The sequence below is a fragment of the Monodelphis domestica genome, chromosome 1 (assembly GCF_027887165.1).
Source record: "Monodelphis domestica isolate mMonDom1 chromosome 1, mMonDom1.pri, whole genome shotgun sequence".
NCBI classification, from domain to species: Eukaryota; Metazoa; Chordata; class Mammalia; order Didelphimorphia; family Didelphidae; genus Monodelphis; species Monodelphis domestica.
Window position 1 is genome coordinate 724,074,202 of NC_077227.1, and position 25,248 is coordinate 724,099,449.

Genomic DNA, 25,248 nt, shown 5'->3' on the forward strand with positions numbered 1-25,248 from the left:
TCCTTTTCTCTCTGTCAAGTCTGCTCCCGAGATCAGGCTAGGCTTCCCAAGCCCTCTCCCCTAGCGCATCCCCAGCCGCTTATCATTTGCCCTTTCCCTGGCTGGACCAGAGGATGCTTGGCAAAGATTCTCACAGCTCAGCCCCACCTGCAGACTTCTCTCCCACGCTTTCCCCTGAGCCCCCTCAGCTCTACGCCACTCGCAGGTGGGAGGTGGCCAGCCTCGGGGAGGGAGACTTGCTCTTTTTTTGTGGGGTGACATCACAGCCTCTGGTCTCCCGGGAGCACTGCAGAGAAGCCTCCCCACCCTTCGCTCAGCCGGAGCAGCCCCCCTCCTCTTACCTGGAATCTTTCCGTTTTCTGGCTCCAGTGGGACTGCTCGCTGGCCCTCTGGCCCGGCGGGAAGTTGCAAGGGAGCTAGGGATGGGCTGGCCCTCCGCTGTCCGCTCCCTGCTCTTGCCGCTCGCCCTGCTGCTGGGTGAGTAACCCCTGCGCGCCGAGGATTTATGGCCCTGGTCAGTGGCCGGAGGGGCGGGGAGAGGGAGGGATCCGGGGCTCGCGGAGTCCCTAGGGCCGTGGCTCGAGCTCTTCTGCCCACGTCTCCCGCTCTCTCATTCCCAGAGCCCCTCGGAGCCCAGGAGCACGTGACATTCCGTATGAATCCAGTGGAGAAGCGGGACGCCGGGCAGGGTCGGGAGCTGAAGCTGCAGTGTGAAACGGTAAACTCTTCCCCGACGGGCTGCTCGTGGCTGCGCCTGACCCCCGGCGCCGTGGTCCCCACCTTCTTGCTCTACCTGTCGGGCAGCAGCCAGAGTGTCAAGGTGGCCCCAGAGCTGGACTCCAGGCGGTTTGGGGGTTCGAGGTCCTCGTCCAGCTACTTCCTGACCCTGAAAGATTTCCAGAAGGACGACCAGGGCTACTACTACTGTGTGGTCGCCCGCAACTCGAGGCTATTCTTCAGCCCCTTCGTGCCCGTCTTCATGCCAGGTCAGGGCTGGGCCCCGGGGATGGCACGGCTGCAGGGGAGCCTCCTGGGCTCCCAGAGGGTCAGGGTGCGCACAGCCTCCCGGGAAGGGCGCTTTTTCTGGAGCGGCTCCAGAATCCCTGGGTAGCCTGCCCCCGGAAAGCAGCGTGCCGGGCCGGCTGTCCGAGCTCAGGTGAGCAGCCGTCAACCCTCACCTGTAAAACGAGGGCATCCGAGGGCCACCTCTAATTACAGAAAGGGTCCATTGGATGTGCCCGTTATTATTCGGGATCATTAGCGCATCCTCCCTCTCCATCACAGCCACCCCCAACCCAGAGCTACCCCGCTAGATCCAAGGAACCCAGAGAGACCCGCAGACGGATTCTACACAAAAAGTTATCAAATGGGGGAAGCTGGGTAGCTCAGTGGATTGAGAGCAAGCCTAGAGACGGGAGGTCCTGAGTTCAAATCTGACCTCAGACACTTCCCAGCTGTGTGACCCTGGGCAAGTCACAACATCCATTGCCTTAAAAAAAAAAGTTATTGGATAATCCCAATAATTTTAGATACCCCCCCCAAGGGAGAAAGCACACTGGGTGGAGCCCCCTGTGGCAAACTCCACTAGGACAAGAGTGGCTCAGGATGGGCACCGGTGAGTTGTTTTATGCTATAATTAGCATCCCTGAACCTGAACTTCCAAACTGACGGGCTCACACCCATCTAAGTGTTTTAAAGTTCTGAAAGTGCTTTTTGCATAATATTTCATGTGCGCCTCACTTACAAATGAGGAAACTGAGGCTCCCAGAGATGCCCTGATTTTCCAAGGTCATATATGCACCACAGTTAGCTAAGAGCCAGGACTAGACCCCTCTCTAAGCCAGAAGTGCTCTTTCCATTCTTCCCACCCTTAGAGAGGAAGACAGATCTAGGGAGGTCCAACAGTTTACTCAGAGATGATAAATAGCAGGATTAGAACCCAAGGCTACTGGCTCAAAATCCACAATGGATCTCTTGCTCCTATAATCTGGGAGAATGTTGTTCAGCCTGTGAAACAGATAACCTATGCATAGACAAAAGACAAAAAAACCTTCCACCTCTGAATTGGGAAATCTCCTGCTCCATCTCTAGATAGTTCCAATCTATCAAGTGAATCCTGTTAGGATTGACTCAGTTTGCTCTCCTGTTGAATGAATGAATAGCCTGGGCAGAAATTTCCTCCACTGACTAAATTGTGCAAGTGGTCCCTCTGCTTCCAGCCTGGGGAGAGAATTAGGGAATTTGGAGGGACCTGGGAGGGAATTTAGGACTGTTTGGTAGATAACAGATCCCTGTGGCCCAGGATCTCAGCATTCAACTGAGAAGAGAGGGAGGATGTGTCTTGCCTGGGGATAAGGAGCCTGTAGAGAAAGATCCCTGACTTTAAAAGAGAAGGAAAAACTAAGAGGAGAGTCCACAGACCCTTTTGATTCACTCCCCATCCTTTTGTCTCTGCCCAGTAAAAGCCACCACAGCCCCTGCACCCAGGCCCAAGCCCACCACTCCTGCAGCCACCAACTCTTCCATCCAGAATGCTGCAGGATCTGAGAAATGCAAGTCCTTCTCCAACACTTCAGGTGAGGAAATGAGTCCAACCCCCCCCTTCCCGCCCCCCTGCTGCTTAGGTTTGGGGGCTCCAGGGAAAGCCTGACATCTCTCAATGGAATTAGAGGGGTTGTGCCAGCAGAACACTAGAGTACACCAGAAGCTTGGACTTTGTCCCCCACACACACTCTCTCTCCCTGCTCATCACTGTCTACTGGCCCCATTCTCCAAACCCCTAGTGCTGGCCAACAGCAGGCAAAGGACATACCCAAGAGATCAAGGAAGGTTTTATTAAGTTCATGAATGCTCCATGTAGAGCACTAATGACTGCCAGCTCTCAAGAAGCTTATAATCCATTTGGGGTGAGGGGAGAGAAGGGTTAGGCAGATTCACAAATCATTATTGGTTACCTTGAGGGTAAGGTCCAAGCTGAGGGCTATGAATAATTGGAGGGGGGAATAGAGAAATCGAGTCCAAGTGGGGAAGGTGCGGAGTGGGCTTCTTAGAAGTTGCTTCTGAGTTGGCATGGGAGGAAGAGAGAGATTTTGACGAATGAAGTAGGGAATGGGAGGGTGTCCGTTCTAGGCACAGAAAACACTACCTGCAAAGACCCAGAGAGGGGAGCACAACTTAAGGAAGGGAGGGTGAGGAGTCCGGTTTGCCTGGAGTCTAGAGAACTAAAAGGGGAAGAATGTGAGCTAAGGTTGAACAGCTCATTTGAAACCAATGTGTAGAAGGCCTTGAATGTCAAAACCAGGAGTTTATACTTTATTCTGGAGGACCTACAGTATAAAAAGGATACGGAAGTTACATTGAATTGGGAGAACAAAGTCCCTTTATTTTTTCTTTATTTAATTAATTTGCTTCTTGATTATATTAAAATTCCCAGTTATCTCCCCCTTTCCTCCTCACCCTTCAGTAGAGAAGGCATCATTTGATCACAAGAAAATGGATATATAAACCATGTCTTGTTTCTGTTTATCAGTTCTTTCTCTGGGGGTAGACATTCACAAATGTTTTCTTCAAACATTTCTGTAGCTATATATAAAGTTCATTTCATAATTTCATGTAAGTCTTTCCTTTTTTAAGAAAATTAACTTGTTCATTGTTTCTTACAGTGGAGTAGTATTCCAGCACAATCATATGCCACAACTTGTTCATCCATTCTCCAATTGATAGGCTTCCCCTCAATTTCCAGTTACAAAGGGAGCTGCTATAAATAAATTAGAACATATAGGTTCTTTTCCTTTTTCCCATTCACCTTAGATCAATTGGGTACATAGCTATATATATTCTCTGGACATAATTCCAGAATGCTTAGTTAGATCATTTCACAGTTACACCAACAATGTATCAGTGTTCCCATTTTTCCACATCCCTTCTAATTTTTGTCATTTTGCTCTTTTATCATCTTAGCCAATGGAAAGCCTTTAGAAAGGTTTATTATTTTCTAAATGCTGGAGAGGACATCTTTGGCCAAAACTGTGCTAAAATAGCCTCAACTGGCAGGATTCTCTAAAAACCAGGCAGGTTGAGGATCCACCCTGTGTCCCCTAGGACTGAGAGGGAATGAATTCCTGCTTTCATTTGGATTTCATCTTCATTCTGACAGCTTCCTGGAAATGTTAGGAATTCTGGGATCCAGCACACCTTATCAAGTTTCCCTCTGTTTTGTGTATACAGAAAAGAATGGACTGGATTTCTCCTGTGACCTCTACATCTGGATGCCCCTGACTGGTGGCTGTGTTGTCTTGCTCCTGGCCCTGATCATCACCATAACCATCTTCCGGAGTAAGAGGCATTCTTCCTTTCCACACATCCCTCCCCACCCCCAGAGTGACTGCCTGGTCTCTTAACTCCAGGAGGGTAGATAACACTCCCTCACACCATGCCTGCACTGGGTCATTTTGGCCATTCTTTCATAGCACTCCCCACTGTCTTGTAGAGACTAGAGTCTCTTTCCCAGTGTTACACACTTGGGGGAGCTGAGACTTAAACCCAAGTCTTCTGATCCCCATACCAATGTTCTTTCCCCCACAGCAGGGTCCCTAGAGCTCAGCTACCAAAGCTAAGGAGACAAAGCCTCAGCGGCAGGCAGCCTTGGGAGGGAAGGTTTTATTTGTGGCAACCCCCCAGATCACCCAGTTTTGAGATGACTGATTCAATAGAGCCTGTCTCTGTTGGGTACATACCGTTCTATTCAGTCAACCCTCTGTCGTGTTCCAAAATGAACTGGCCTTGGAGCCAGGAACACATGAGTTCAAGTCCTGCCTCTGACCCATACTGGAAGGGGGATCCTAAGAAAATTGCTTAAACTCTCAGAGCCCCCAGGCAACTCTGAGATTTAGTAGCAGAGAACCTGTGGCCTGCACTGGTATAGGAAGTTTCCTCACCTGGTTGTTTCTTCTTCAAGTGAAAATATAAATCTAGTCCCTCACCTGTGTGCCAGGTCCTGGGGATACAGAGACCAAAACGTCTGTCCTCAAAGAGGACTATGGGAGATATAACATATCCATGGAATAAATACAAAGTAATTGAGGTGGGGTCAGCCACTACAACTGGACTGAACACAGCCTTAAAGGGACCTAAAGGTTCCAAGAATCAGGGATGAGGGGAAAAGGTATTCCCAGCATAGGGGACAGCTTGAGGAAAGGGACTGAGTCAGGAGATTGAGTGTCCTCCTGGAGATTAAGCAATTAGATGGATTTGGCTGGAGTAAGAAGTGGGCAAGATGGCAAGTGGGCAAGTGGGCAAGTGGGTAAGAGGGCAAGAGGGCAAGTGGGCAAGTGGGCAAGAGGGCAAGTGGGCAAGTGGGCAAGAGGGAATAATGTGTGATCAGCCTAGAAAGACAGGCAAACAGACAAGAGACTCTACAATGGATGCCCCATTCTTGCTCTAGGACACCAGCTTAATGGGAGGAATCTTAAAAGGAGGAGAGAATTAGTCAGTCAACAAGAATGAAAGTGCCTACTATGTTCCAGGCACTGTGCTGAGCTCTGGAGATTCAAAGGAAGGCAAAACCCATTCCCTGCTCCCAAGTAGTCTAAAGGATAGATGTCACATTTCTTATCTGTTGTTTTTTAATTCTCTGATTTTTCCCCCAAGGGTCACGAAGACGAGTCTGCCAGTGTCCAAGGTAAGTCCCCCATAGTTTCTTTGGGTGAGATGGTTGTGACTTGAATTACTTGATCATTATGCAGTAAATGCTTGATTGAGGCGATGTGCTTGGAATAGAGAAGTCTGGGGCTCAGATCCTGCCCCCAACACAATCACCGATCCTTTAAGAACTTGATGAACACTAAAGGCAGAATGTGGTAGATCCCAGCCTCAGAAACCAGCAGCTCTGGAGACGGGAAGGAAAGTTCAAGGGCTGGTGATGCTCATTATTGGGAACAGAGCTGGCTGTGAAATGAGGATCCTGGGAAGGGAAGCATGAATGGACTGGCTGCCTCTGTCTTGACCCAGCCTCCATAATCCAGAAATTTTGGCATGAATGTTTGTGAGTCATAGACAGAGCTATATCTGGCAGGGAAAGGCCATCTGGTCCAACCCTCTTTCTTACAGAAAGGGAAATTGAGGCTCAGGAAAATAAGAAGACTTGTCTGAAGTCATACAGGTAGTCAGCATTAGAGGAAGGATTTGAAAAGGAAAGTAAGCTCAGGGAAGTAATAAGACTTGTCCAAGATCATACAAGTAGTCAACATCAGAGGCAGGGTTTGAACTCTTAACTCTAGAATCAGTGAGTTTTCAGTTGGACCATGTTGCCTCAGATATACCAGGAGTTGTGATCAGATTCCCTGTACTCTTAGGTCTTCTGCTCTGATGACCTACTTGAAGAGTAAAAATGGGATTCTAGGCAGTTTATTATCTTTTGATTTTATACCATCTTCTTTTCTATATATTTCTTCCCTCCTCTTTTTCCCTTGGTGGCAAAGAATAAAATAGACATAGAAGGAAAAGCAGTTCAGTAAATCTAGCTATGAATTAACAGTCTGGCAGTATCAATGAAGCAATGAGCATTTATTAAGCATCTTCTGTGTACCAGGCACTGTGCTAAATGCTGGGAACAAAAACACAAACCTGGAACAGCCCCTATGAGAAGAAACAACATGTACAGATCTAAACATAGGAGATAATTGGGGGGGGGGTGTAAAATTAATGGTTGGGAGAAACAGGGATAGCCTTGTATTTGTTTAGTTGAAAGCATCAAGCACTTGACCTGTCTGATTTTTTTCCCACTTAAATGACTCTAATGGCCAAAATGCCTACAATGGTGCCTGATTTGGAGGTCTCTATAAATTATAACCTAAAAATATCCTATGGAAATGAAGCTATAATATATATTATATGTTATATATATTAGAGGGGCAGCTAGGTGGCTTAGTAGATAGAGAGCCAGGTCTGGAGTTGGGAGGTCCTGGGTTCAAATGTAGCCTCAGACACTTCCTGTGTGACCCTGAGAAATTCACTTAAACCCAATTACCTAGCTCTTACTGCTTTCCTGCTTTGGAACTAATATTTAATATTGATTCTCAGACAGAAGGTAAGAGTTAAAAAAAATACATCATCTAGACAGTCCAGGAAAGAATCAAAACAAAAACAAAACAAAACAAAACAAAAAAGCCCTATCACCTTCTACCTGAATGATCTAGTGGTTTTAGGAAGAGAAAAAAAAAGTTCTTTCTAATACAACAGATTTAAGCCCCTAGTGCATGCAAGGCACTGCAATTTTAGCTTCAAATATGTAGATAATGATCTCTATTCTCCACCTCCTTTCTCACCCTGGCCTCAAGGGGTTGGAGGACTGCCAGCTGACAAAGGAACTTGAGGACCAGTTGAGCCTTCAGGGGGCTTAGAACATGTAGGGGATTGGAAATTTTTGCTCTCTGCCCTTTTAACACTTTGGTAGAGGATAAAACTGTAGAGTTTTGTGAGAGGCAGCTTCATGTAGGGGACAGGGTTTTGGTCTTGGAGTCAGGAAGAAGTAGGTTCGGAGCTCAAGGATGAAATAGATAGTAAAACTATACTAGTGGGAGACCTGAACCTTCCTCTATCAGATCTAGATAAATCAAACCCCCCAAAAAAAAACTAAGAAAGAGGTAAGGGATGTGAATGAAATCTTAGGAAGAAGTGGGTTCAAATCCATTCTTGGACTCTTATCAGATGTGTGAGCCTGTATCTATAGTCCTCCATTTCCTCATGTGTAAAATGAAGGAGATTGACTGGGTGGCCTCTTCTAGATCTAACGGCAGCTAGGTAGCATGTTGCACAGAGGATTGGACTTGGAGTCAGGATCTACCTGAGTTCAAATCCAGCTTCAGATGCCTACTAGCTCTGCAATGCTGAGCAAGTGCCTAAAACTCTAGCTGCCTTAGTTTCCTCATATGTAAAATGGGAATAAGAGCACCTACCCCCCAAGATTGTTGTGAGGACCAAATGGGAAGATATTTTCAAAGTGCTTGGCAAATTTTAAAAAGCTATACAAGTAAATACTAGCTATTAAGAAATAAGATCTTTTCAAAAGAAAAGGATTCATTATATTGTCTCACTCTCTCTTCCCTCAGTAAAATAAGTACATACCCAGAGCTATTGTCCCTCTCATTTCCAGGGAAGATTAATCAGTGAATTATTAATTTAGTAGTAATTATTTAGATAAGATCAGTACCTTTGTTTTCAGTCCTGATTACCTATTTGACCTCTTACCATTAAATTCACTGGCACCCTACCTTTAATCATTGAGCAATGTCTTCATTGAGGCTCATTTCATTGATGGAGAAACTGAGGCTCAGAGCAGTAAAGTGTGACCTTGGGCAGAGATGGGATTTGAATCCAGGATTCTTCGATTGTAGAAAGAGTGATTGGTCTTTCCATAGAAATGCATGGCTAAGGGTTTTCCTGCTTGAAAAGAAGCCCAGCCCCAACAGAAAGAGTTCCCAGCCTTTAAACAAGAGTATGAAGCCAGCCACCTTGTCTTAACTTCTGAGCCACTCCTCTAAAAAGAAGAAATTACAAAAAGTTTTGGGGTTCTGGGGGTGGGGAGGCAGGTACATTCTGACGACTGGCTATCTTCCAGCACCCACGTTGCTGAAAGAGAGGAAGAGGGCTCAAAATGAGGTCAACTGATTTCTACATTAAGCCACCAACCTGGACATTTGTGGCTGTGAAACAAAAGATTCTTTCCTGAGTTAACCCTTAGAAAATCATGAGACAGAATCTATTCTCCCTTCTCTTAAATTCTATACAAAAGAGAATTGACAAGGGGCAGCTACATAGAGACAGGAGGTCCTGGATTCAAATTTGACCTCAGATTTTTCCTAGCCATGAGAACCTGGGCAAGTCACTTAACCCCAATTGCCTAGCCCTTACCTCATCTCTGCCTTGGAATCAATACTTAGTATTGATTCCAAGGCAGAAAGTAAATTGACAGGTACCAAGAGTTGCAAAGAAACTGTTCAAGTTGTATCTGGCCATAACCATCAAGTTACCGTTCTAGACAATTCTCTAAAGCTTCAAGTTGAAGAGAAGGTACTATCTTGTCTCAGGAGAAGGAATTTCCTCACTGAGGAGTTTCTTTTGCCAATGAAACCGTAGGCCCTATCCATATGCTATTATTAAAAGAAATAAACAGGGAAACTACATTACACATAAAGAACCATAGACAATGAACCAATATCCATACTAAACATAAAAGCACTGATGGCATAGTTTGAAATTCATAAAGAAAAAGATAACTGAATTGCAAAAAGACATAGATAGAAACACAAAAATCATAGGAGAATTTACTGTTTCTTTCTCAGACATTTTCCAAATGGGAACATTAAAGAATGTACATATTTCTCAGCACTATATCATACTTTTACAAAAAAATTAATAAATAAAAACCTTAAGCCATGCATGCACTGTGGCACAGAGGCTAGAACAAAATTATAATTAAATGTAAATAAATCATAAATATATAATATATTCTTTATAGATAATAATACAATAAAAGTAATTATCATGGAGTAGACATAGACAAAACATACAAAAACTAATAAAACATTATAGGAAACAATAATAATGCGAAAGAGAATTAGAAAAATAAAACCATACTAAAATTTCTGAGATGCAACTAAATCTTGCCTTTCAGTAAAATTTGTCTTTGAAATCATATATTAACAAAATAGAAAAGAAAGGGATTTTTAACCCCCCATTGTCTAGCCCTTACCACTCTTCTGCCTTGGAACCAATACACAGTATTAGGTAAGGGTTTTTAAAAAAGAAAAAAAGAAAAAAATTAAGAAGTGGGGCAGGTATATGGCTCAGTGGATAGAACCTAAAAAAGAATTTTTAATCCAAACTCAAAAAAATAAATAGAAGCAGCTATGAAATAAAAAAGAGATTCAGATTAGGATTATTGGCAGTTTCTTCTTTTTAGAGGAGGAGCTCAGAAGTTAAAACAACAATATGGTTAGCTTCATATTCTTGTGTAAAATGTGGGGAATTCTTTTGTTGAGGCTGAGCCATCTTTTCAGGCAGAAAAGACCTTTGCAGGTCAGACATATTTATAGATAAATTCTATCTATCAAGTGTTTAACAAGCTATGAATATGTCTGCCACACAAATTATATTCTCAAAAACGGAGAAAAGAAAACACTCTAAAAATGATGAGGCCAATACAATTCTAACACATAAACTGGGGGAGGTTAATCTTAGCAAAAAAGCTGTTGCAATAGAGCTAAAAAATGATTAATGATGGTCAAGTTAGGTTTAGAAAAGGGATGGAAGAACAGAATAGCATTAGGAAGACAGAGTCTAAGGGGTAAGGTGAGGGTGAGAACATTGATTTTAGAGAAGTAGGGAGGCAGAGGCAGAATTCAAAACCAAGTCTATTGATGTTAGGTCTCTTGTACCGTGCAGTCTCCTGGCAGGGGAGGTCTCACAGCTTTCTGTTTGTTTCCAAATGATCCTCTGTCTGTGTAAATTCAGTTTACACAACATAAATCTGAGAGCTTCTTATATGAATGAGAGGACTTTTTCCATTTGCCTTATATTTTATGTCCCCATCTAAGAACAAGATAGATCTTTCAATTTATTGAATTATTTTTTCCTAGTTCTGGATCTATAAAGAACTTTGGTGGTCCTTAGATGCTACCCCTCCATTTTTCAGATAAGGAAACTGAACCTCAAAGATGTCAAATGACTTGCCAAGGGTAATACATCTTCTAAGTGCCTGAAGCAGGATTCAACTGATCCCTAGTCCAACAATACTATAAGTTTTCAAAGAGTGGTCCAGGGATCCTTTGAGGATCTCTAAGACTTGTTCAGGGGGTTCTATGAGGAAAAAACGATTTTCATGATAATACTGTCATTTTAATTTCTACCCTGGTAATTATCAATAGATATAACCCACATAAAAGCTCTTCGGGGTTCCTCAATATTTGTTAAGAGTGTATAAAGCTGGGAAAGCTAGGTGGCTCAGTGGATAGAGGATTAGGTCTGGAAAGGGGAGGTCCAGGATTCAAATGTGGCCTCAGACACTTCCTAGCAGTGTAACTCTGGGCAGGTCACTTAACCCCAATTGCCTAGCCTTTAGGCTCTTCCCTTGGAACTGATACTTAGTATTGATTCGAAGACAAAAGGTAAAGGATTGAAACAATTAAAAAGAAAGTGCAAAGGAGTCTAGAGATCTGCTTCTCATTTTATTTCTTCCATTGTGGTTTCATAGTTTTCTTTGAGTAACTTTGTGTCCAGAGTTAAATTAATCTTTCACTATTTCAAATTCATGTTGCTACTATGAGTGAGAATACAACTGGGGAGTGAAAAGGCAGATTTAGATAGCTACTTTACATAACTTATTATCTACCTCTAGTCATTTGGGGGAGAATTTTTAAAAGTATTTGTATTTGTAGACTCAGAGAATAGCAGAGTGCCTGCTACATAGTAAACAATTAATGCTGATTGACTGACTAAACATGTTGTAACAGAGCCATAGCTAGAATGGGGTCATTATAGCTTTTCCCAGGGATGCTAAAATTTAGAGGACACTGGCACCACTCAATCAATACAAATTAAAAATTTTAACTATCTTAGTTTAAAATAGAAATAGCAGTCCTTTTCTTTTCCCCAACTTGTTTGGTCATACGCTAAGTGAAGTAAAGACTCCAGTCTTCCTGGTGTTTCCCTGCTGACTCTTTTGAATCTATCTTTAAAAGTTGGTTTGAACGTATATTTCATGAGTTTTCAGGTTGCTTGCTCAAATTTCAAAAATTGCTAGTTAAAGCTTTATGTGTGACAATGTATTCTATTTGCTAAGATTTAATTTAAGATTGTTTTTGCCTGAGTTCACAAGTGAGATCAGTCAATGATAATTTTCTTTTTTGGTGTTGTCTTTGCCTGGTTTATAAAAGAAAACCATGTATATTTCGAAGCTGTTCTGTGGCTGGCATCAATGTAGCACTTGAAAGGCTTTACAAAATTCCTTAGCTTCATTTAATCCTCACAACTACCCCCATGAGGAAGATGCTATCATTATCCCCATTTTTTAGATGAGAAAATCAAGGATGGAAAGTTTCATTACTTGCCCAGGGAAGCATAGTTAGTAAATGTCTAAATAATTGAATTTTGGTCTTTTGACTCTGGGTCCAGTGCTCTACCACTGAGCCATCTGGATGTTCTTTACAGCTTTAGGAAAATCCTCCTGTAAGAGAATTTAATCTCATGTGAGTCAAATACTTTTCTTCATCTCTAGTTTTCCTTTTTGGCATTCTTTAACTGTTGTTGTTGTTGTTGTACAATCATGTAGATTCTTTGTGATCCCATTGGGGGTTTTCTTGGCAAAGGTATTAAAGTGGTTTGTCATTTCCTTCTCCAGCTCATTTTACAAATGGGAAAACTGAGGCAAACAAGATTGAGTGGCTTGCCCAAGGTCACACAGTTAATAAGTATTTGGGGCTGGATCTGAACTCAGATCTTCCTGACCCTTAAGTGCACTGTTCTATCCACTGAGCCACTGACCCCCCCACCAGTTAATTAATAATATTCCCTATTTATTCCAACTGGTTATATACTCTTTCTTGCATTTTTAAATCCAAGAAATTTGTGCTTTTGTAGGGAATCATCCATTTCTCCTTGGTAATCACATTTATATGTATAAACATGGTATTTATTTCCTAAAACAAGATAAATATTCCCTAACCTCTTTTAAGTTGGTAGAGAATCAAGGTAGCATAGTTTTTGTTTGTTTGTTTTTAAAAGGGATGCTGAACTTTATTGTAATCAGGAGGGCCTTGGTTTAAATCCCACTTCTGACACTAATTCTCTATCTGAAGGCAAGGCTCTATCCCACCCTAGTCCTCAGTTTCCTCATCTGCAAAATGGAGATTATAGTACCTCCTTCAATTCAGTGAGGTTAACTGAGAAAATATATGTAAAGCATTTTGCATTTGTTAAAGTATTAGATAAATGTTAATACTATTTTTCTAATTTTTAATTTTATTCATTTGCTTTATTATCTTTTGATTGGTTAGCTATATTGTTTTGTCGGTCCCACTCCTTTTTTCAAAACAAGATCTAATACTTAAAGTTTCCATTTCCTCCTTTTCTTAGCTGAATCTGTGATCGGTGGTCTGAAGTCCTTCTTTTGAGTTTAGAGCCTGTCCCTTGTTAAGCCTCGTGATTACAAGTCTTAGTTTCCTCAGCTGTAAAATGGTGAAAATAATACTCAACAAAGGTTATTGGGAGAAAAGCATTCTATAAAGCATAAATTGCTGTTCTCCTTCCGAGTTCTTTGGGTCTGTTGTTTAGTCATTTCGGTCATGTCTGACTCTTCATGGTCCCATTTTGGGGTTTTCTTGGCAGTGTTACTGGAGTGTTTTGTCATTTCCTTCTCTAGCTAATCTTATAGATAAGGAAACTGAGGCAAGCAGAGTTATGTGACTTATCCAAGATCACACAGCTTGTGAGTGTTTGAGGCCAGATTTGAATTTGGGGAGATGAGTCTTTCTGACTCCACAGCCAGCTCTCTATACTCTCTGTCACCTAGTTGCCTAGTTCTTTAGATAGAGAATTCATTGTCCTACTTTGTCTATCATTTAAATTTTGACATTGCATTTGTATTTTTATTGGTTTTTTAAATATTATGTATCATATTCTAGGTTTCCTCTCTAATTCTGGTGTTATCTTAGCAATCTGGTTGCCTTTTTAAAAAATTTCCATGAGGTCGGAAAGTTCTAAATTATGTTTCCGTTTTCTAATTTTGTTATATCGAGGTCTGAGAATATGACATGTAAATCTTCTGCTTTTTTGTGTTCTTCGGAATCCTGGCATACAGTCAATTTCTGTGACTAATTCACATACATTTGAAAATCAGACGTTTCTCCTAACATATGCTGATGCATTCTAACACATCCTTCAAACTCTTTCATTTGTTTCAACCCTTCATATGCTTGCTTTGTCATGATCTTTTTAAAATTTTTAGTTAATTTAATTTATTATTTATATACATAATATAAATAATATATTTAATTAATTAATAAAAATTAATTAAATTTAATTTTTACTTTGTCACTTTCTGAGAGGAGAGTGGTGAGATCTTCCATTACGGCTACACTTTTATATTTCTCTTCACAGCTCTATTAATTTTTCAATTTTGCATTTTGCTATGTCGTTAGAGATAAATAATTGGCACTCTCGAGGTTCCATTTTTTGGCCATTCTTTAATCATCTTGCTGATTTCCTTTAATGCTCTTTGCTATAAAACCTACTTTATTGAATACCATATTACAGACCAATCCTTAACTCACTTAGATTCCTCTCATTCCTTTCAATTCAATTGAATAAATATTAAGTAAATACTGATGAATATTTAAGCTATTAATGATTAAAATCTGCACTAAGACTTTGGGACACCTCACATCAAGAATCTTATAATGGGAAAATCAGGGAAGCCTTCATGGAAGTCATCAACTCAGTCTTAAAGGAAAGCAAAGAGCCTGGAAGGTAGGGGCAAGTGAGAGAGTGCATTCCAGGCAGGGAGGAAAATGACCTTTGAAAGTAGGATTGATGGAGGCTGGAAATTGCATTAATTTGGGGTTTCTCTGACCCTCATTTTCCAATATGTCTTTCTTCTTCCCCACACCTCCAAAGGCATCCCTTATAACAAAGAAGAAAAGAGAGAAAAATCAGCTCAGCAAGCCTAACCGACAAGATCAGTGGAATCTGACTGTTCTACCTTCACGGCCCCCCACCTCTACAAAGAGAAGGAAGTACATTCTTGCCTTCCATGCCCGTGACCTTTATTTTATAAAAAGGGGTCATGATGCCTGTGTACACGTTAGAAAAAAAATTTTTTTTTTAATTTTAAGCCCTTTGCTTCTGACTTGGAATTGATACTAAGAATTGGTTCCAAGGAAGAAGAGTGTTAAGGGCTGGGCAATTGGAGTTTAGTAAATTTGTTCTGTATCACACAGCTAGGAAGTTTCTGAGGTCAAATTTGAACCCAGGGCATCCCATCTCTAGGCCTGGCTCTCTATCCCTAAGCCACCTACCTGCCCCTTGGGTACATTTTTTAAATCTATTTTTAGGGGGCAGCTGGGTAACTCAGTGGATAGAGAGACAGGCCTAGAGATGGGAAGTCCTGGGTTCAAATCTGGCCTCAGACACTTCCTAGCTGTGTGACCCTGGGCAAGTCACTTAACCCTCATTGCCTAGCCCTTACCACTCTTCTGCCTTGGAACCAATACATAGTATTGATTCCAAGATGGAAGGTGGGGGTTTAAAAAAAATCTATTTTTATTGTGTAGTAAAAAAAGGGGGGAAATATATTGATTAATTATTAATGGATTAATTATTAAATTAATAAATTAAATTAATTATTGATCAAATAATAAGATAAGAACTTTAAGAAAAGGGTCTTTGAGGGTACAGGCAAGGCAGAATGCTGTGCGTGAGATCAGAATTTGGAAGGTGAGAAGCAGATGAAATTCTGACAGTCGGTGACTGAGCTGAGAGAGTTCCTGGCACTCCCTCACTAGCTTCAATCAGAGGAGACTCTCTCAGGCTTCTGGTGAAGACAGACATCTCGCACCTTGCTCTTTGCTACATATAGAGGAGAGACTCTAAACCAGCTGAAGAATCCATCTTGGAGAAAGAAGCTGCCCATCTGCTTTGGTGGAGAAAGATCAGAGGCTCTTTGCCTGAACTCTGCCCAGCTTTTACTTGGAGACATCTTTAATAATCTTAAATTAATTTTAATAAGGATTAGAGTTAGATTATAGTCAGATAGCGGTTTGGTTTGGGTTTGGTTTTCTAAGTGGTGGCAGTTTTAGTGTAGCCGGAAGAACAGAAGAGCCTGCTGCGAGGCAGACGTAGTGGGGAGTGGTTGGCCAGAGTTCCCTGTTAGTGGTAAGGCTTCCTTGTCATTAATTCTTATATTCATGTCGTTAAATATAAATAAATAGCTTTTTATTAAAATATTTAGTCTCCAAGAAACATACCTGGTGAAGGGAAGCCATCCGTGGCTTTCCTTCTGAAGGGAGAGCTGAAAGAGACTTTTTTTTTAAACCCTCACCTTCCATCTTGAAATCAATACTGTGTATTAGCTCCAAGGCAGAAATGGGGTAAGGGCTAGGCAATGGGGGTCAAGTGACTTGCCCAGGGTCGCACAGCTAGGAAGTGTCTGAGGCCAGATTTGAACCCAGGACTTCCTGTCTCTAGTCCTGGCTCTCCATCCACTGAGCTACCCAGCTGCCCCTCTGAAAGAGATTTTTGTGAACATCAACAAAGTATTTCTCCACAGCATCTTCCTCAAACCAATCAATAATAATCCTCCATGTTTCAATTGTTTTAAAACATCTAAAATTTTTTTTCAATTAGTAAGCATTTTCCCCCTTACTTCCATCTCACTCACCTTGCATTGCATAGAGAAAGAGAGGTGGAGATAGAGAGAGAAAAAGAGAGAGAGAGAGAGAGAGAGAGAGAGAGAGAGAGAGAGAGAGAGAGAGAGAGAGAGAGAGAGAGAGAGAGAGAGAGAGGAGAGAGAGAGAGAGAGAGGGAGAGAGGGAGAGAGAGAGAGAGGGAGAGAGAGGGAGAGGGAGAGAGAGAGAGAGAGAGAGAGAGAGAGAGAGAGAGAGAGAGAGAGAGAGAGAGAGAGAGAGAGAGAGAGAGAGAGAGATGGAGGGAGAGAAGAAGCGAGGGAGGGAGACACTTCCTAATTGTGTGATGTTGGGCAAGTCATTTCTCCTCTATAAAAACCTTCCTCCCAAAGTGGTTACAATATTCAAATAAGATAATATTTGTAAAGTGGCTAACAAATCTTAAAGTGATCTGGAAATGCTATTATTATTATTCAACTATTCATTGGTCTGCATACATGGGTTGTTTCCTGATCTTTCCTCTGGTGACCTTAGTTTTAACTTTAATATCCAGCTAGGACACATCTGACATCATAAGCCGCCCATCCATATTTTACTGCTGGGTAAGCACACCTTTTTTGCAGTTGGTCACTATTTGCCTCCTCTTTTTATTTACATATTTTCTATAGGAACCATGAAGTCATTTTTCAAATATTTTAATAATTACATTTCAACAAAATTGGTTTCCTTTGTATTCCTGTATTTTATTTTATTTAAAAACATGATATGCCAAAGGAATCCATACAGTGAAAAAAGGTTAAGAACCTCTGATCTAATCTGACCTATTTTGCAGATTAGGAAACTGAGGCTCAGAGAAGCTTAATCACTTGCCTGTGGTCAAACTACCCATTGTGGTGTCATAAGTAAGTGGTGGAGCTGGAATTTCGACCCACGTCCCCAACTCTGAATCCAATGGCCATTCTTTCACCTCTGCCATATTGCCTCCCTCCATGACCTTGTCCTCTTGAACCAGAACCCTCTTTTTCTTGTGGTCCAATATATGCTAGGGGCTTCTTAGCAGTCTTTGTTCTCGAGTTGGCTCCTTCCACCTTTAGCAGCTGCCTTCCTCCCTCTGGCCGTAGCCTCTAGATTCTTCAAAGTTTTGTTTTACATCAGCATCTTGGCATGTTCCTTTTTCCATGTGACTTTAGTGAATGATGGAGCTCCTCCCTTGTCCCCAAGACAGTGCAAAAATGGTACTTGCCCCAAGCCTCCTAGTTCAACCCTTCCCCAACCCATCCCCTAGCAGCATCTTCCATGACAGATTGCATCATTCACATACACTGAAAAAGAGCCTTGTTTCTAGATAAGAGCTCCTGGGTTCATCTCTTGGCTCAGTTATCCATTATCTACCTCTGTGATGCTGGGTGAGTTATTTACGAGAGCCTCAGTTTCTTAATCTGTAAATGAAGGGATTAACTAGCTAATCTCCAAGGTCCCTTCTGGGTCTAGGATCCTTTGATAATGGCTGGTGAAGCTCAAGAGTCCACGCTGTGCCCCCCCCCCCACACCTTTCTATTTCTCTTGATTGTTGCTATAATGTTTGTTGATTGGAACTGGGTGGTTCTAGGGGTTCTTTTTTGAGATTTTTCTCATTGCTTTCTCATTCTGTCTTACTGGTATTTGTTGTCCCATCTTTCAGGAAGGACATTTCTTTTTTCAGTAATATTAAACAGGTAGGACATTTATCCTCATTGCTAGTATCTACCCTACCACCATCTTCCTTTCCGTTGTTCTCTGCCAGTTATTCTTGAGCTCTTTCTTGCTATGGCATGTTGTGGCTCCCCATGTTTTTTTTTGGAGGGGGGACAAATGATCTTCAGGTCAAAAAGTTTGAAGATGCTCCTGCCACAGTGCTCAAACCACTGGAAGGACAGAGTTATATTTACACCATGAGATAGTCATGGAATCTTAGAGCTAGCCAAGACCCTGGAGATCTTCAACGTCCAAGGAAGCTGAGGTCCAGAGAAGGCAATTTACCTGCCCAAGGTTACAGTGAGTTAATGGTCAACCAGTAGCCAGATCCAAATCTCCTAACGATGCTTTACAGAATTATTTGGATGTGCAGAAAATGTGTTGTTTTCCTGTGGCTCGTGTTGGAGTGGTCCATCTGACGGTTCTGGGGAATAGAACCCTTTCTCTACAAAATGAGACCTGTTCTGCTTTTCCCATGGTCACCTACTTTCTTTCCTGTGTCTCAACACTGGTTCCTCCAATTTCAAAGACCGGATGATGTCTCAATTTCAGACAAAAGAGCTTCCAGACTCAAGCATCCGCCTACCTGACTCAAAGCAGTAAATGCTCGGGGTGGGAGGCTTGCTTTACCCACTGGCCCCTCTTCTCATCTCCCAACCCCCACTCGTCCCCAACCCCCCTTGTGCTCTCTGATCTGTGCTGCCTTCCTGTGTAAGCTCTACTTTAATGGGTATTTTCACCAAGTCTGGGGTGAGGGTCAGAAGGGATATAATTTAGTCTCCTTTGGCATTAGCTTTACCTGTCTTGTCTGTTCGCTGTTCGTCCTGCTATTTACCCAACTCAAAACTCCATTTCCTGAGTGAAAAATGAATTAAAAGAACTTGGGGGCCACCTATGTGGTTCAGTGGACTGAGAGCCGAGACAAGAGGTTCTAGGTTCAAACCTGACCTCATATACTTTCTAGCTGTGTGGTCCTGGAGAAGTCACTTAACCTCCAATCCCATTCCTTACCATTATTCTGCCTTGGAACCAATATACAATATTGATTCTAAGATAGAAGGTGAGGGTCTAAAAATAAAACAAAAAATAAATAAATGAAAGGGATGTTGACTCTAAAGAGAGCTTTGTTCCATGCCTCATTTTCCCTTCTCTCTGTTTTCATTGTTTCTCTTCCTTTCTATTATTGTTCTCTCTTTTTGCCCTTTTCGTTTTTGCTTCTCTTTCTTGCTTACGTAGCCTTAAGCCTGGTGGAGAGGGCAAAAAATGAGATGGGGGGAACATGGCTACCCCTTAACCCACCACCCCCAAGAATTTCAAGGCAAAAGAAGCGCCACTGGCCATTGTGATTTAGATCAAGCAAGACCCACCCAAGGCAAAACCATGGAGTAGAGGAAGTTGTCTCTGGTGTCCCCACATCCTCCTACACTTGTGTCCCCCACCCTATCCTGCCTCTCTCTACCTTCCCCCACACCTCCCAGGCACTCTTGGTTAAAACTGCCATGAGCACCCCACTCAGGTCTGTACTCCATGCTCTGAACCTGTCGGGTCTCCATCTTTCTTTTGTCCTGAGGACTGAGATGGGGAAATCATTGTGGGTTTCCAAGGTGATAACAGGTTTGATGGATGGAGTTTGGGGCATGGAAGCAAGGAGATTTGTGTTCAAATCCTATCTATGGCACTTGCTACCTGTGTGTCCCTGGGAAAGTCTCTTAGCAGCCCCATCTAATGGATTTGATGGCCTCTTGGATTTCTACCAGGTCTAAATCTATGATTTTACAATCCTGATCTGAGAATATACACAAGTAACACTTTTTTTTTCAATCCTAACCTTCCACCTTAGAATCAATATTCGGTATTATGTCACATATATATCATTATATAATCTATAATATAACAATATTATGTTCTATTTATTATTTATTTATTTATCATTTATTATAATTTATATATTTAAAAGTGATCTTAATACAAGGGATTGACTTTAATCAAGGGAAGCAACTTGTTAGCAGAAAGAACAAATGAATTTGGAATCAGAAAACCTAGTTTCCAAGATCCTAGTTGCAAAGATTAAAATTAATCATCGATCACTAAGTAGTATATTTTAAAAGTTTTAGTAATAATAACTAAAGTAAAAGGAAGGACCTTAACTCAGTCCAGTCATGTAAAAGAGAGAGAGAGAGAGAGAGAGAGAGAGAGCATGGGAGGAGTTACATCCAGTTAAATACCAATAACGTGATCTCACCAACGTGGAAATGCAGGAAAGATTATAGGGAATTTTGGGAAATACTAAGGACTTCTGGAGAATGAAGTCAAAGGTTCAAAATCTCCATTTATACATAGTTCTTCCATTTATGACCTGAGTAAACATACCTCTGTGACTTCCTATCTGTGTGGCCCTTGCTTGAGTCACTTCCCATCCCTGGACCTCAGTTCCCTCATTTGTAAAATGAGAAGGATGTACACAATGTCTTCCCAAGTCCCTTCTTACTCCAAAGCTAGGATTCTATGGAGTTCAGAGCTGGTAGATCCATGAGAGAAGGAGAGGCTGAATCTCCCTGGAGTCTACAGGTGAAGACACCCTAAGCATCCCGCTTACAACTCACCCATCTTCGTGTTTCCTCCCTGGGCAATAATTAGCAGAATCGTAGGGTTGGAAGAAGGAGGTCAACATAACCCTCACTTAAAAGGCTTTATGGATGGCATGGCTACACAGGGGAAGTGACCTGATGCCTGATGGAGACCTAATTGGCCCAGATGGCCCAATACTTGATGGCAATTGTTGTTGGTTGGTCCTTGGGTCACATCCAACTCTTTGTGGCCCCTTGGACCACAGGTATCCATGGGATTTTCTCGGCGAGGATACTGGAGTGGTCTGCCATTTCCTTCTCCAGGAGATCCTTTTTGTGCTTTATGTTTTATAAACCAACGGATACAGTGGCTAAGAGCTTTAGCCCCTGACTAACTTGGGTGACCACTTGCTTTGCCTTTATGAGACTTGGTTTCTTCATCTGCAAAATGTGAGGGATAAATTTGATGCCCCTTACCTCACCAGATTACAAAGATGTGCAAAACAAGATAGAAACATAAACTGTTATTTTTATTTATTCCAAACTTTACTGAGAGAATGAATAAAAAAGTATTATGGGGGCCAGCTAAGTGGCTCAATAGATAGTCAGATCTGGAGATGGGAGATCCTGGGTTCAAATCTGGCCTCAGATACTTCCTAGCCGGGTGACCCTGGGCAAGTCCTTTAACACCCGTTGCCTAGTCCTGACTGCTCCTCTGCCTTAGAACCAGTATATCTTAGGATGGAGGTAATCTCATCATCACAGCCCTCAGGAAGCTTCTCTTTCTAATAAGGGAGATAATATACATGGGGAACAGTGCCCTGGGAGTGGGGCTTTGGTCTAGAAAATTACAGGGAATTTACTGTCAATGAAAACATTCAAATGAGCAAAAGAAAATAAGAAAAAAATTGCTTATGAGACTAAGTTCCATTATTTAGGATTTGCTTAGTTTATTAGCTTTAGCCACACAATGGCCAAAATTGTCCTGTGTCCCTGGTGCTCTCTCAACTCATTTTCCACTGTGTATTTTTAGGGATTCTGTTGATATTAACTTTGCTTAAAATATACTATATAGATTTGTCTACATACATACACAAATGCACTTATATGTATATACACACATATATCTATACTAGAAAATAGAATTGTTTAAAACATGGTCATCAGTTTTTATATTCTTCTGTTTCTGATTTCTTAAGTCTGGATCAAGAGACAATTTGGTGCAGTATATTTGAAAGCAGAGGACTTGAGTTCAAATCCTAATGCCATTATTTGCTTCTACCCACAAGACCTTGGGCAAGTCATGTTCTTTCTCTGTACCTCAGATTCCTCATTTGTGAAATGAACAGAGTTAGACTGGATGGTTGCTAAAATTCCTCCTAAAATCACTTTATTTAAGTCTTCCCAGATAGCTTTGTATTCTTCATATCTGATTCTTCTTTGGCGGATAGAGTACTGAGCCTGGAGTCAGGAAGACCTGCGTTCAAATCCAGCCTCAGACACTTCCTAATTGGGTGATGCTGGGCAAGTCATTTTTCCTCTACAAAAACCTACCTCCCAAAGTGGTTGCAATACTCAAATAAGATAATACTTGTAAAGTGGCTAACAAATCTTTAAGTGATCTGGAAATGCTATTATTATTAGTCAACTATTCATTGGTCTACATGCATGGATTGTTTCTGGATCTTTCCTCCTGTGAGAATCTATTTTTCATACACTATATTAATTCCTACGATTTAGGGAGAATTACCACATATTCTTCTGTCTGGGATCTGGGTCAGAGATACCATCCAATCGGCTGCTTTTTGCACTTTCTTTGGCCTTGGAAATCCCAAGGAACGGCCATCCTTTTGAACAGAATTTGGTTAATAAATGAAGGGAATGAGCGTTCTTTTCCTTTGTAGGGGACCTGTGTACCCGTGGGGATGGAAAGGGGTGGCTATGTTGATGGAGCACCTTTGAATGATCTATCACTAATCAGAGATGCCTTGGGATGATCATAGGAAGGACCGAATATGGAGCTCCTGGAAATCTCCTTATGAGGTTGCCAGACTGTAATTAGAAAATGTTGTGCCTTTGAACTACCTCTCCCAGCATCCCTTTCCTCTTTCTCCCCACTTCTGCGTTTGTTACGCATGTGTATAGTTCTATAACTCCTCTCTAGCTCTCTCTCTTCTTTTCCCGTGTGCACCGCTGGCTGAGCTCTCTCTTTCTCTAGCCTTTTATTTTCATTTTTTGCTTCAAGTTATTATTCATAAATTTTATTAAATAGAATACTCAGAATATTTTGGATACTGATTTTAATCTCACAAGACCCAGCTCCATCATGGCAACCGTTATCACTTTCTTGGTCCCAATGCTGGTTATTATTCATAAATCTTATTAAATAGAATACTCGGAGTATTTTGGATACTAATTTTGAACTCACAAGACCAAGATCCATCATGGCGACCGTTATCACTTTCTCGGTCCCGATGCTGGTTATTATTCATAATAGAGAATACTCAGAGTATTTTGGATACTAATTTTAATCTCACAAGACCCAACTCCATCATGGCGACCGTTATCACTTTCTCGGTCCCAATGCTGGTTATTATTCATAAATCTTATTAAATAGAATACTCGGAGCATTTTGGATACTAATTTTGAACTCACAAGACCAAGATCCATCATGGCGACCATTATCACTTTCTCAGTCCCGATGCTGGTTATTATTCATAATAGAGAATACTCAGAGTATTTTGGATACTAATTTTAATCTCACAAGACCCAACTCCATCATGGCGACCGTTATCACTTTCTCGGTCCCGATGCTGGTTATTATTCATAAAATCTTATTAAATAGAATACCCAAAGTATTTTGGATACTAATTTTAATCTCACAAGACCCAGCTTCATCATGGCAACCAGTATCACTTTCTCGGTCCTGATGCTGGTTATTATTCATAATAGAGAAGACTCAGAGTATTTTGGATACTAATTTTAATCTCACAAGACCCAACTCCATCATGGCGACCATTATCTCTTTCTTGGTCCTGATGCTGGCCTGACCAATAAACCTGATGTAATAAACTTCTCTTCTTACCCCAAAAATCAATCTCAAGATCATTTTCATTGTAAAATAAAATACCGTATCCTGATACAAATGGCTCTTCTTAACCTCCTTTGGATATAGTACAAATTAACAAGATCCTTGGCTCTGTGGAAGAGAAAATTGGTGCCACCTTTTATCCGTTCCCTCTCTCTCAAGTCTCTGTCAACACTTTGGTTCCTTCTTGATTCCCCACTAGTACAGCTCCAAGGATACGGAGGACCTCGTAGCTCTTGCTAGTGATAATCAGAGTGAATGTGAAATAGTATTAATGATAATCATCTCTTCCTCCTACTCTGTAGGCCCCTGATCAGACCAGGAGGAAAGACTGGCCGCTAGGAGAGATGCTTTTGACCCAAGCGATGGACATGCAGCTGGAGCCGCCATGATGGTGCCCTCTACTAGACTTACCTGAGATATTTCCCCATATAAATGAACAACCCCTTCCCCCTTCTCTGTCTTCTTTCAGCTTTTTTGGGTTGTTGTTGTTGTTGCTGTTGTTGGGGTTGGGGCAGACGTCTGGGGTGGTAGAAGAGAGTGTCTGCAAAATGGTGGCTGATCTTAGATACGTCGCCCACCCCAAGGAAAGCCTTGGAGAGATCTATGAGCGTTGAACCCTGCTGGAAGAGGCCCGAGAAAGACAGGAAAAGGCTGTCGCAGAGATTTCCTTGGAGTTCACTTGGCATTGGAAGAGGAGCTTCGAACACTGAGTTGTGCCCTTCATTATACCGCGGCCCAGGAAAGGGAAGGGATTTGCCCAAGGTCACACGGGGAGTCAATGATAGAAGCTGAGCCACTGGACTTCCAGTCTGACTCTCCATTCTGTCATCTCACCCCTCATGCTGTCCCAGAGCTTGGGAATGACTGACTAGAGAGCCCCAAGGACAGAAACAACAGCTCAGGGACGGACAGAGTCTTCCCCCTAAAAACTACAAATTGGGGTGTTTAGGGGGTGGGGGGAGGGTTGTGAGAAAATGTTTGTTCTGGTGTCATAGGTTTAGAAAGATTTTTTTTCTCATGTGGGCCATGATTCTTCCCCATTCATTGAAGCAATTAAGAAAAGTTAAGGAGGCTCTTTCTGCCATTGGGGTCATTGTTGAAGGGGCAGCTAGGTGACTCAGTGGATTGAGAGCCAGACCTAGAGATGGGAGGTCCTGGGTTCAAATCTGGCCTCAGACACTGCCTGGCTGGGTGACCCTGGGCAAGTCACTGAACCCCCATAGCCTAGCCCTTTCCACTCTTCTGTCTTGGAATCATTACAGATTCTAAGGTGGAAGAAAAGGATTTTCTGTTTGATCTCAGAGGTGACAGGGAGACCCTAGAGCTTATTGAATAAGGAGGTGATGGTCAGACCTGTGCACAAAGCCTGAAAAAGTCTATTCAGGGAAGGAATTCCTTCTAGGATCAGATCTTTAATTTTAATTGTATGATAAAGAATAAAATAAAACACAAGCCTGAA

At 41.9% G+C, this 25,248-nt stretch overlaps 1 protein-coding gene across 1 annotated transcript; it reads left to right on the plus strand.

The window, feature by feature from the left end:
* Positions 1 to 285: 285 nt before the first annotated feature.
* On the plus strand, positions 286 to 24,236 carry CD8A (CD8 subunit alpha). The gene is given in 6 exon segments (NM_001246223.1): positions 286 to 477; positions 621 to 986; positions 2,460 to 2,576; positions 4,228 to 4,335; positions 5,650 to 5,680; positions 24,092 to 24,236. Coding segments are annotated over 6 exon segments (714 nt in total). The 5' UTR covers positions 286 to 422; the 3' UTR covers positions 24,129 to 24,236.
* Positions 24,237 to 25,248: the final 1,012 nt, after the last annotated feature.